The 13,774-nt window shown below is 45.0% G+C and overlaps 1 protein-coding gene across 1 annotated transcript in view; it reads right to left on the bottom strand.

Moving 5' to 3' along the window:
- LOC121278115 (dynein heavy chain 8, axonemal-like) overlaps positions 1-13,774 on the bottom strand; it is a 1,831,678-nt gene that overhangs the window by 1,245,856 nt on the left and 572,048 nt on the right. The window contains exons 23-25 of the mRNA XM_041188200.1: positions 10,750-10,769; positions 4,301-4,453; positions 2,678-2,778 (exon numbers count right to left, since the gene is read on the bottom strand). Coding sequence (XP_041044134.1) covers positions 2,678-2,778; positions 4,301-4,453; positions 10,750-10,769 — 274 coding nt within the window. The remainder of the gene's footprint in view (positions 1-2,677; positions 2,779-4,300; positions 4,454-10,749; positions 10,770-13,774) is intronic.

Below are 13,774 nucleotides of genomic sequence, written 5' to 3'. Positions count from 1 at the left end.
CGTGCCAAAGCTGGATGACTGGCCAGCATCAATGGGTGGCAGTGCATAAAGTTGCGGGGGGGGGAGGCAGCGGACACCACTGTAGTTGACTACCTTGGGCTAAGCCAATGGCCAAAAGTGGGGGCTGTTAGGGGGAAATAAAGGAATACAGTAATGGTCAAGGGACTTGACGCAAACCGCAATTGCTAAGTAGTTAACATTTAAAGTTCAGGCTGGGACAGAGAGAACAGAGAGAATGCTGAACCGTGCACATTCTCCGGGCTTGCGAGCATCAACAAGGCCACATTGGATGAAGAAGAATGTAAATATGATAGAAGAGTTAGACTGGAGTCAGGGAATGGCAATAACATAGATTAAGTGTGCTCTTCAACAGATAGGGTAAGGACAGATAGTCACAGCTTAGATAGGAAGGCAGGCCTGGGTACAGGTGGGGTCAGATGATGTACGTACCTTTGTACCAGAAACTTGTCTGTTTAATGTAAACCTATATGTTGACAAGATCAAAATCTGGAAATGGTTCTTGTACATGACCAATAATGTATAAATATGATGAACACTTGTAGTTTAGCAGAGTACTGTCTCAAGCTGCATTGAGATGGTGCCCTCCTTGCAATTGCTTGAATAAATGATCGTAACCTGTACCTGAGTCTCCTGTGGTCAGTTCATCAAAGACACCACAACAATGCGGAGAGATTGTTGTCCCTTGTGGGGGAGCCTAGAACCAGAGGGCATAATCTCAGAGTAAAGGGTCGGCCATTTCAGAGAGATGAGGAGGAATTTCTTCTTCCAGAGGGTAGTGAATCTGTGGAATTTTTTACTGCAGTGGGCTGTAGAGGCTGGGTTGTTAAGTATATTCAAAGTTGAGATAGACAGATTTTTAATCAGCAAGGGAATCAAGGGTCATGGGGAAAAGGCAGGAAAATGGTGTTGAGGATTATCAGATCAGCCATGATCTCATTGAATGACAGAGCATCCTCAATGGGCCAAATGGCCAAGTTCTGCTCCTATGTCTTATGGTCATCATATTCCCTTATGGTAAACTGCAACTGACCAACCTAAGCTACCACTATACTCTGCACGTTCACTTTTTTTAATTTATTCGCTAGCAAAAGATATCTCTAATTGCCTTTAACTGAATGGCTTGCTAGGCCATTTCAAAGGATAGGTAAGGGTCAAACACATTGCTGTGGGTCTGGAGTTGTATGTAGGCCAGGCCAGGCATATTTTCTTCCCTAAAGGGCATAAATGAACCAGGAAGGTTTTTTGGAGATTCACAGAGGTGCAAGAGGGACAGAACAGCAAGACTTCTTAAGAGAGGCTTGAGGGAGAGAGTGGTGAGATTTTATATAAAGAGACGAGAGGGAGAGTGCGGTGAGACTTTGTAAGAGATGCAGAAGAGGGGAGAGAGAAGCGAGACTTCATAAGAGAGAAATTAGGGAGAGAGAACAGACAGACATCATAAGGAGAGGCGCAAGAAGGACAGCACAGTGAGACTTCATAAGAGGCATGACAGGGGAGATTGGTGAGACTTCATAAGAAAGGTGCAAGAGGGAGAGAGAGGTGAACCTTCATATGAGAGGCGTGAGCAAGAGAGATTGGCAAGACTTCATAAAGAGAGACATGAGAGGGAGAGATAGCAGCAATATTTCATAAAAGAGGCAAAAGAGAGAAAGCAGCCAGACTTCATAATAGAGGAGTGAGGGGGTAGAGCGTGATGAGTCTTCATAAGAGAGGCCATGAGAAGGAGGGGGCGGCAAGACTTCATAAGAGAGGCATGACGGGGAGAGAGTGATGAGACTTGATAAAAGACTCACAAGAGCAGAGGGTCCTGGGTGTATCTGTGCATAAATCATTGAAGGTAGCAGGACAGGTTGTGAGAATGGTCAGTAAAGCAAATAACATCCTAGGCTTCTTTAATTGGGGTAGAGAGTACAAAAGCAAGGAAGTTACAATAAATTTTATGAAATACTGGTTCGGCCTCAACTGGAATATTGCATCCAGTTCTTTGCACCACATTTTAGGAAGAATATGAAGGCATGAAAGAAAGTAAGAAAAGATTGATGAGAATGGTTTTCCAGGTATGAGGAAATTCAGTTATGCAGATAGGTTGAAGAAATTGGGACTGTTTTCCTTGGAGAATAGAAGGTTGAAAGGACATTTGATTGACTTATTCAAAATCCTGAGGGGTCTGGACAGATAGAAAGAAACTGTTCCCATTGATGGAAGGATCAAGAACCAGGGGATACAGATTTAAGGTAATTGGCAAAAGAAGCAATGGTAACATGAGGGAAAACTTTTTTCACACAGCGAGCTGTTAGGATCTGGAATGCACTGCATGAGAGTGTGTTGGAAGCAGGTTCAATCAAGGCACTTGAGGGAATTGGATTATTATCTAAAAAGGAGGAATGTGCAAGACTACAGGGAGAAGACAGGGGATTGAAACAATATTGTGCTTTCAGCTGTCTGCTGTCAGGAAATATAGCTTATCCTGGGTCAATCAGGACACATTTGACAAAATTTATATGGCAGCCTGGGATTCTACTCAAGAATGCCTGTCAGTTCATAAATTTTCTCATGATAGGAGAAGCGTTATCTTGGGAGAATGGTTTTGTAAAATGATGACTATATTCAAATATATAGAGTAAGAAATAGAACTATATTTAAACAAAACACATACTTGAAGATTCTTCTTTTGAAAATTTCCAATGACAGATGTGTAGATTTCACTAAAGCATCCAGCAATTGATGGCTAAAATGTGCATAAAGTTCTTTAATATCCTAAAACACATAAGACAGGTAAAGTGAGCAAAAATGAAAAACTAGTTCCTGAATATCTATTTATTAAATTATCATTCACTAAATTATCATTTACCAATACTGATTAATCAAATTTTGTAATATCAAAGGAGGGCATTCAAACCACTGCACAAAGCTCTGAGACTCATTCCCCTGATCTTTCTCCATCTATTCATTATACATTACAAACTGTGAGTTTCAATATTTATGGAGAAGATGCAGGGTGATGTATTTGCAGGGAGAAAGGTGGAGTTCTCATTAAATTTAACAACAAGAGGGCACCGTGTTTTTTTCACTTCTGTTTCCCAACTACCTGCTGACCAGATTTACAGACAGATGCAGGCTATCCAGTAGGAGAGCCAAGGATATAGGGCCACAGTCAAGGAAAAGTTGAGGAAAGTCCTCAGCAATCTAAAAAGATTGTGAAGCAGAAATCAGAAGTAGCAATCAGGAGATGGAGGGGGCTGAGGCTGGTCAGCAGATTTTGATTCAAATGGAGGATCTGCAGATTTGGGGCTAGAAGAAAGGTGTCAGCAGTTTAAGGGTTTGAAGAGGTTGTTAGCCATTTGCGGCAGTGAAGAGAGGGTGTGATCAGCAGAAGGTTTGCTTTGGGAGCTGGAATGAAAGCATTCCTGCTTCTTCTGGCCTAGAGCAGTGCTGGTAAAGCACTTCGGTGCTTGACCTGGCTACTCCCCATTCCCTTTAGCTTCTAGGTTTAACGAGCTTTGGGAAACCTAAATGCCAGCGTTGCATTTAATCGGGCATTCAACTGTACTGTTGTCCAGCCAAATGTAATCTTTCCAACTGGTACCATTTCAGGCCCTGCCATATTTGTACTCAACCAACTTGGTGTGAGACTCCCAAGAAATCACCCTCCTCATTTTCTTCATTTTTCTTTATACATAACTTTGTTTATTCAACACTCTGTGTTTAGTATGTAATTGCTTGCAAATATACCTTGTGTCCTTTTTCCCTTAAAAGTCAATTCACAACAAAACACCCCGATATAGACAGCTGACCATTCCACAGCCAAACACCTCCACAGAGACATTGGATCTGTCTGCTCAGGAGCAGGTGTTGTTGTACTCTGAAATGGCCATCTTACCACTCCCTTACATTAATTTGAACTACACATGTGTCTTCTGTTCTTTCTTTTATTTTAGGCAAATACAACACATCATCCCCCACCCCCATTTCCAGGCAGGTGCAACAAATTTTGGCATCCCAGATGAGTCCAGAATGTGCATTCCTGGATGGGACCGGCAGGGATGTGTGGCAGTGTTTGTCCAGTGATAGGAAGAACCTTCTATAAACCACCCTTCAAGGTGGCGCAAGGTGAAAGTGGTACTGGCAGAAAGTCATAGGTTCTGAGGTGATACAGCTGTGGATGAGAGGGACCAGCTCAGCAGAGTACAAAGAGGTTCCCCTAATTCAGACTGAACGTTGGGAACCAGGAGGTCGCACAGCCCTAAATACCATGGCCAAATCACTGTTAGAGATCTACCAGAAGATCATAACTCTGGTAAGTCAAGCAGAGTTGAAGGAATTGCTTCAAGTATGCCAACAGCTCCAGCTGCCTAATGCTGATGAAATGGAGGGACAGGTGGATTGCTTGATGCTGGTAAGGAGAATCACATAGCATCTGAACGGAGAAGAGCTGGAGGAAAGAGAAGATCAAGGGTTGCTGATTTTCAAGGGTTTGAAGGGTGGAACTCAAAGTTGAGAATGAACCTCCTGGGGAAGTGGAGGAAAACCTTCATCTATTCCTCCCTAACCAGCACTAGCCCAGGCAAACTTAGCACAAATCTCTCAATGAGATGCCAAGATCTCATGACAAATATAGAAAATTGGACAGAGTTTCATCATAAGTCAAACCTCTTATCCCAGGGACCAATTTAGTGAAATTTTGCTGTACCGCCTCCAAAGTAAGAATATCCTTTCTTAAATTCAAAGACCAAAACTGCACACAGTATTCCAGATGTGGTCTCACTAAAACTTCGTACAATTACCAAAATATTTTATTCTTGTAGTCCAATCCCCTTACAATAAAGGGCAACATGCCATTTGCCTTCCTAATTGCATGCTACACCTGCATGATAACTGTACAAGCACACTCAAGTTCGAGTCATCCTGCGGGAAATGGGATAATGTTGTTGCCATGGGACTGGCCGTAACCATGAGTGCTTCCCTACCAAAATCCCAGAATTGTAGCATCACTCCTCAAAGCAGGCAAATGCCGCCCGCCTGGTTGAGAAGAGGTGTCCAAAGAGCTGTACCATTGGGGATTTGAAGACAAGAGCGCTTTGGGATACAGGATCCCAAGTCTCCATTATAACAAGATAATGGACAGTTACCCGCTCCACAAATGTTCTCTTGAGGGCATTGAGGGTACTCATAGGACAAAGCAATCTCAACCTTATTGCAGCAAATGGGTCAGATATCCCTTTTGATGTCATCTTCCAGTTGCTATCAAGCCCAACTGTCAAGATCACAGTCCCAATTATTATGACCCAAGCCATCAAGGACATCTCCATTATTGGCTACAATGTAATTCTAGAGGTAGTAAGGAGAGTCTCCAGTGAGGTACACCTAGTTCAAGTATTCCAAGCAGCATTTCCTGAAATAAGAAAAGTAGAGATTGCCTTGGTCCACCTTATCCAATAAGAGCTTTCTACAGATCTTGGATGCATATCAGTAGGGAGGAGAGATGTCATCATTTCAAATGCAGTTCTGAATAGAGTTCACTCAGTCCATCCAATTCAAGACCTCACAGTCAAGTTTGAGCTGACTGTGCTTATGCAGTTACCTGAAGACCTACATGCTGACTCTTCAACTATGGTTGCAGCAAAGGGAAGACTCCTCTGTATACATCTCTTCCTGGTGTTAAGCACCACCAATTAAGAACATAGGAACAGAAGTTAGGCATTCCGCCCATTGAGCCTGCTCCACCATTCAATTGGATTATGGCTCATCATCAACCTCAATGCCACTTTCCTGTGCTATCTCCATATCCCTTGATGTAATTAGTCTCCAGAAATCTATAAATTTCTGTCTTGAACATGCTCAATGATTGAGCTTTCACAGCCTTCTGGGGTAGAGAATTTCAAAGATTCACCAGCCTCTGAGTGAAGAAATTCCTTCTCATCTCAGTCTTAAATGGCCTACCCCTTAATCTGAGATTACGTCCTGTGGTTCTAGATTTCACCAGCCAGAGGAAACACCTTATCAACATCCACCCTGTCACGTCCTATAAGAATTTTGCAAGTTTCAATGAGATTACATCTCATTCTTTGAAATTCTAGAGAATACAGGCTGGATGAGAACCCCTACGCCACCTCACCACACCACTCCCGAGACCAATGTAAATTCTTCCTCCCACACCCTGATTTTTACCATGGAAGTTGGGTCAATTAACCACATCAGCCACCTCCACCACTGCACAGACAGTCAATTAAGCAAGAGTCTCTTTGTCGCTACATCCCTCTTGTCAATGAACATCAGTGTCCAGACACCTCATGAGCTGGAGCGACAGTTTGGTGCGCAACTGCAAACCATTTCAACTTAGATTGAAAGATCCTTGCTCTACAGAACAGCGTGGCCATCAATAAGCTGTGTGTGTGTCTACATCTGCTAGGACGTAAGCAAGACAGTTTATCTGATGTCTGTTTCATTCAATCCCCCAACATCACCAAGACTCATGTTGCCGGCTTTCAAACAAAACTCCACTCTCTCAGACTGTGAAAGCAACCAGCTCTAATTTCCCTGCTTTAAAGAGGATATATTCAAACAGATATTTAACTAGCATTATAACAGATAAAGGGGTCACCAAGAACTGACCATCGCAACATGCTCCTGTTGCCCCTTTCTTCAGATATTGGCTTTGGAGTACTAACGGGAGCTGAAAGCGGCTCCTCTTCCATGTCTACTGTCATGAAGGTATAATAATTCTCATAATATTATTATGATTTATTGTAAAATTAGGTTAATAGTGGGGTTTGGATAGTGTGTCTGTGTGTGTGTGTGTGTGTGTGTGTGTGTGTGTGTGATTTAATTGAATTTGAGACAGCTGGCCTGGAGGTTTTGACTCATCAAAAGAAGTTAGGTTTGAAATGCTAAATATGTAAACATGGCTGAAGTTTTAGAATGTGAGGTGAGGAGAATTTGCATTTGTAGATAAATCAGGGTAGTTTAAATTTCTAATAGATAGTAGGGTGTTACACCTAGCCAGAGAAGATAGGCCAAGCAGCGTGTTTATTTTTCCCAAAGGTTACTGATGGTATTAGCACCATGAAAAGATTTATTTTATGAGAATGGTAAAGTTTCAAAGACATATGGGAACAATGGAATTTGCATTAAAAGGGAGAAAATGTATAAAGCATAATGAGGCTATGATCTACCAGAAGTCTGAAAAGCCTTCAGTATTTGTACATTAAGCTGCTGTCTACAAACACCAAAACTGGGAAAAGCCACTTTGAATTCTAGTGTCCAGGGTATGTTGACTTGCCTGGATCTGTTATAATCTTTTTTTTCACCATTGCCTTAACTGGAAGCCAGATGAATTTGGGATTTTAGGAGTTATTATAGTAGTAATTTATAGACCTATGTATGTACTTGAAATCTTTTCTTTTGTTAATAAATGTTAATTTAGTTTTCTAAACAAAATCTCTAAAGTCTTGGTGGATTTGTTACTACTGAATTCAGGGCACGGATCTCAAAATAAATACAAATTGCAAAACCGTTGTGACCGCGAGTTCAAGTTTGCCTTGTGGATTTGATCCACCTGGCACACATCATCTGCCACATCATAACACTACTGACTCACATTTTGATACTGCCCTCTGCAATATAAAGGGGGCTGGCAGAGGTTGACCTGATACAAGCTTCAAGGGGTTTTACCAACAGCAGGCATCAAAGCACAGTCAGCTGGCATACTGGGTGTTCTGGTTGCTTCCTAAATCGCCTCTTGGAAAACTGTGTCTCGCTCAACACCATACATTGTGATGTGCTTCTGAAGAGGCACCTGCCATTGCCCTATAAATGGTTGATACAGTTGAAGTTTTGCAGTGCATAATTGCACAATTTCTATCACTGACTCTCCAAACACAGTACAGAAGAACAGGGTTATGAGTTGGGTTCCTCTTGTAGATTTTAGTTCTTTAACAGAAAATCCACATCAAGCTGCCACCAGGTTGTAGACAGATGAGGCTGGAGCATTTTCAAGAGATGAGAATGACCTAGGATGCATCAATAATCTTCAGGTGTATATTCACCTCAGTTATGATCAGCCTATGCAGAAGACACACACTGTATTCCCCACCCACCACCCTGTCTTCCCACTATCTCTCTGCCCTACCACTATACAGAGAAGTAAGAGCCTACCTTTAAGACTTGATAAATTGAGTCATTCTATTCATCTCCAGTCATATGTGTACAGAAGAAAATTGGGACCCTTTGATTCAGTATAGGTTATTGGGAACTCAATAGCAAAACAATACCAGACCAGCAGCCAATACCTCAGAATCGGGATGTCATTGAATGACAGAATCTTAGAAAGAAGCCACTTGGCTGACTGTGTCCTCACCAGCTGAAAAATGAGCCACCCAGCATAATATCACTTTCCAGCATGTGGTTCATAGCCCTACAGGTTACTGCAGTTGAGGTGCATATTCAGACACCTTTTAAATGAGTTGAGGATTTCTGCCTCTACTGCCCTTTCAGGCAGTGTGTTTCAGAACCCCACAACACTCTGGGTGAAAAGATTTTCCTAATCTCCCCTGGATGTTGTAAGATACAGTGATTGTCAAGGAGCGATGGTTGGATGCTCTCTTGTTGGAGATGGTCATTGCCTGGTACTTGTAGGCACGAATCTTACTTGTCATATGTCAGCCCAAGCAGGGATATTGTCCAGGTCTTGCTGCATTTGGATATGGACTGCTTCAGTATCTGAGGAGTCATGAATGGTGCTGAACATTTTGCAATCATCGGCGATCATCCCCATCCTTGACTTTATGACGGAAAGAAGGTCATTGATGAAGCAACTGAAGATGGTTGGGCCTAGAACACCACCCTGAGGAACTCCTGCAGTGAGATGATTGACCTCCAATAACCACAACGTTGTGCTAGGTATGACTCCAACCAGCAGAGAGTTTTCCTCCTGATTCCCATTGACCCCAGTTTTGCCAGGGCTCCTTGATGTCACATTCAATCAAATGCTGCCTTGATGTCAAGGGCAGTCACTCTCAACTCACAGGGAGCTGTGAGGAAGGCACTTGATCAAAATCTTGCCTTCCCTCAAACCTTATAACCCTGGTGTAGCAGTAAGGTTAGCGTCTTCCAACATGGAAGAGACAGACATTGTCATGTTTGTTCTGTCTCTAAGCTGCTTGATCCTTGACTACCACTTTTTGTGGATAGATGGGTGTGGATGCATTTACAAAGGGGTCACCACTATCGGATGAATGTGGTATTGTGCCAGTATATTCTTCCTCTTGAGTTTCATCTTCCACCTTCTCAAAAGACTCACAAAGTGATGAAGCACCATGGTCGCACTCGGGTACTCATTGATCTAATTGGTTCATTACCCCTTCAGCGAGAACAAGTTTACTCTCTGTCTGCTGGACATTTTCTGCAAGAGGGCTGTACTATCGGCCTCATTGAAGAGTATCAAAAAATCAGTGCTCAAGTCTCAATCCAGTCTTTCAGTGCATTTGGACAGCTTGAGTGGCTCAGATTTGGTATCATCGATGACTGTTGATTGACATCTTCCTCTGTCTTGATGAGTTTCAGGTTGACATAGATGCTTCAGCTCAGAAGAGAAAATTGCTGGCAGTGAATAACATATAATGGGCCGTAAAATCCAAGCTCCGCAGCATCGGATTTGGGGGCTACTGCAAAGATGCACTGAGGAACCCCTCTCAGAACCTCACAGGTAAGGGTTTGCATGGCAATTGCCCAGAAGCGCAAATTTCCTGTGGGTAAATTCCCCACACTGGGAACCATCCAAAATTGTGATTTAATTTGCAAACTTCAACAACCCTCCCCACCCACTGACATCAGAAAAAGCTAGAAGAATGAAAACCTCTTCTAACTTCTGGATAGCTATTGTAAAGACACAGACCAACCCCCCCGGCACTGGGCTCCCCCATACCCCTGACCCCCCCACGGGACCACCCCCACACCCCCACAGACACCTCCCATACTCCGATTAAAGTATTCCTCAACCCCAATGACCGCCTTGGGATTCCCCACACCCTCAAGGGACTCCTCCTCTCACCCTCTGACCCGACCAGAAACTCCGCCCCCGCAGGGCCGATCTGACTCGATCACCCCTGACCCGACCTGACCCCCCCCCAACCCCCGACACATCTCGCCCCCCCCCATCCCCCCCTTAGTCTGAACTCTCCGTCCCAACCCTCCCAACTTGACCCGACCAAACCAATCTCACATCCCAGGCTTCAGACCCCCCACACTCCCCCAAGGTCCAACACCCACACCCCCCCAACCTCACCACTGAGGTCTGACAGCTCCACATTCCCCTAGCACCACCCACCCCCAGTGTGAACCCCCTCACCTTCGCCAATACCCGACACCCCCACCCCCGAGGTTCAAACCCCCTCCAATCCCTCCCAAGGGACCAACCCTCCCCCCAATGTCTGACCCTCCCACACCCTCCAACCCCCCCAAGCTCCCCACAAGGTCCAAGCCCCTGACCTCCCTGCCCCTCCAACCCCCCCCAAGGCCTGATGCTCTCCCCCAAGTTCCAAGACTCCCAGCACCGAAACCCCCCACGGCCGAAGCCTCCCCCTGAGGTCCGAGACCCCCAAACTCCAAACCTCATGACTTCTGATCCCACCCCCCAATCTCCGATCCCCCCTGCCCTCCAAATCCTATCCATCTACCTTAGGCACTTACCTTCTCCCTGGCCTGTCAATTTCACTGGGACCTTTAACTTACCTGGTTTATGGCAACTGCTGCTGTAAACAAGGGGTCACAAAGTCTTTAATCCAACTTTGCTGGACTGCAATGCTGAGCCTTGAGGACAGTTACACTACCTGGATCTCACCTGGCCTGAGTCAGAAAGTTGAACGAAACAGGCATGGAAGATAATCCAGGTTTGCAATTGGGCAGGAGTGGCAATCCGACGCTGATTGCCCTTCCAAGGAAGTTTTGGTCCAGTGTTCCCAGTTGTAGTTTGACTTCTCCTGAACCATATAACTGGGCTTCAGTTGTCCTCAGCCAATGGTCTGCCAGCCATATTTCCTTGTCGGACAAGACTGTTACACTTGCTCCTATTTCGAATTTGAAATTAGTGCTATGTTCACTGACACAAACCCACGTTCCAGAATCTGGGGTCCTTGATCTCATGTGTTGTTTCACTTGTTGTTGAGATTCCTCAATTTCATTAGTGGCCTTGTGTGCAAAGATTCTTTTATTATCCTCTGTGTATCTAGAGGTTTTAGCTCTGCAACTTTTCCATCATTTCCAAACATTTTATAATGGAAGTATTCTCCAGTTCTTGCAGGACACTGTTCACGACTGTGGAGCTTTTTGGTGTCACAGTACTGGCAAGGTTTAATGGATGCTTGAACTTTAAGTTCCATTATGTGCCTTTCTCCCTGGAGTGTCTTTGACATTATTTTTTGTAATAAGTTGCACCCTCTCTGGGGGTTTTCTGAGCCACAATTGCCTTCTTCTCTGAGTATAGCTCTATCTTGTTCACAGACCTCTGTTTCTCACCAGTGGTATCACCTTCTCCAAAGTTAAGTCTTCTTCGGATTGCAGTATGTCAGATCACCATAATTGCAACTTTCAGCCAGTCAATACAAGTTGTTGTATAAAGGCATCTACTAGTTCACTTGGTTTCTCTTTGTTAAATTTAAATCTTTCTAATATCTTGTTACATCATAAATTAAAGTAATTATCAAAGGCTTTTAAGACTTCTTCAATTTGTTTGACGTTTCATTAATGCCTTGCTTTGCTAATATTGTCCGTAACTGAATATGAGTTCAGCCTCAGATTGATTGTCCAATCCAGAAGCAATTCTGAATCTTAAAAATGTCTTCCTCCATGGTAACCAATTCTGTGTTGGATTTGGCCCTTCCATATGCCCAAATTAGTATAGCAAGGTGAATTTGGACTAGAACAATGGGCCAGATAGCTTCCTTCTGAACCATAAATTTTATGGGCAGAGTTTTCTAGCTGACGTGCAGGTGGCGGAGCCCACATGTCAGCGCTTAAAATGTCACGTGCTGATGTTGCGCGAGCGTCCCAACGTCAGGACACGACATCGCAATATTTCAGTCGGCGGGCATGTACAGCAGCGGGACGCTCACCCGCCATTAATTAAAGGCCTTGTTAAGGCCCGTAACTTGCCAATTGTCCAGGATTTTGAGGGGCCTGTGCGAACTTCGGGTCGGTGCATGGGCCCAACGGGCAGGCGGGTAGGAGAATTTTTAATGAATATCATGCACTGGTGGGATATGTGGACTCAGAGGGGTTGTTCATGTTTTCCATGAAGTTTTAATTGCAAAAAGTGTTTTAAAGTTGCATGTTTGATTGTTAGCAGTTCATATCGATTTCCAAGAGCTTTTTGTGTACTGTGAAACCAGTCTGCAGACAGTAATCTTTCTCAGGCCTGCAGCTTTTTGGAAGCCTCCATTTAGCCTGGGGGTATAGGTTCTGAAATCTCCACTGGAGGGAGCTCCCCTGGGGAGGAAGGGAGGGATAAGATAAGGAGGAGTCGAGGACTGGACAATCAGCCTCCAGGGGAGCCACTTTTGGAAGGCCACGTGCAGGCATAAGGGGCACAGGGCCAAGAAGTTGTCCAAGGGGCTGCAGAAGACACCACTATCCTGCTGACAGGGTATACAGGCGGCAAATCAGCTACCTCAATATGACCGAGGTGCCGTGCCAAAGGAGGCTCCGACTCTCAAGGGAGACAGTCAACTATATCTGTCAGATGATTGGCCCTGAGATATCTCCTAACTGTGTAGGTGGACACCCCATGCCAGCGGCTCTGAAGCTCACAGTTGCCCTCCATTTCTAAGCCTCTGGCTCTTTCCAGGTGGGTGATCGTCGTGGTATCTCCCAATCAGCTGTCCACACTTGTGTCAAGCAGGTTACAGACACTCTGTTCAGACGGGTATTGACCATCATCCAATTCTGCTGCAACCAGGCAAGTCAGGCACGGCGAGCCAGAGGCTTCGCGGCCATTGCTGACTTCCCCCGCGTCCAGGGTGCAATAGATTACACACATGTTGCCATCAAGGCGCCAGCAGGTAAGCCCGGTGCCTTCATCAACGGGAAGGGCTTCCACTCCATGAACATGCAGATAGTGTGTGATCACAGGATGCTGATTCAGCAAGTCTGTGCAAGGTACCCAGGCAGCTCCCACGATGCCTACATCCTCGGACACTCCCAGGTGCCTGGGCTCTTCAGTGCTCCGGCTCAGCTGCGTGGTTGGCTGGTGTATGACAAGGGCGAATCCCTGAGAAGGTGGCTCATGACGCCACTCCGCCATCCAAGAACAGAAGCTGAGCAGCGGTACAATAGGAGCCACAGCATCACAAGGGCTGTGGTGGAGAGAGCCATTGGTCTTCTCAAGATGCGCTTCCGTTGCCTGAACTGCTCAGGGGGCGCACTCCAGTACCCCCCAGATCGTATATCTTTGATAGTAGTAGCATGCTGCGCTCTGCACAGTCTTGTGCTGGAAAGGGGGGATGCAGTTGATGATGAAGACAACGCAGTGGATGAGGCTGCACATGATGAATCCAGCAGTGGCTCAGAGGATGAGGAAGTACAGGGCGATGATGAGGGGCAGCACACTGACCCGCTATTACCCCAAGGAGGCAGGGACACCAGGGACAATTTAATCCAATGAACTTTCAGCTAGCTTCAACACATGGATCAGCAGGAACAGCATTGCCTGGCGCTTCCACAAGTGGCACTTAGGTGCTACATCTTTCACCTTATCAGCTGC

The sequence above is a fragment of the Carcharodon carcharias genome, chromosome 5 (genome assembly GCF_017639515.1).
Source record: "Carcharodon carcharias isolate sCarCar2 chromosome 5, sCarCar2.pri, whole genome shotgun sequence".
Classification (NCBI taxonomy): Eukaryota; Metazoa; Chordata; class Chondrichthyes; order Lamniformes; family Lamnidae; genus Carcharodon; species Carcharodon carcharias.
Note: the sequence above shows the minus strand (reverse complement) of the source record. Positions and strands in the feature narration are given on the sequence as shown.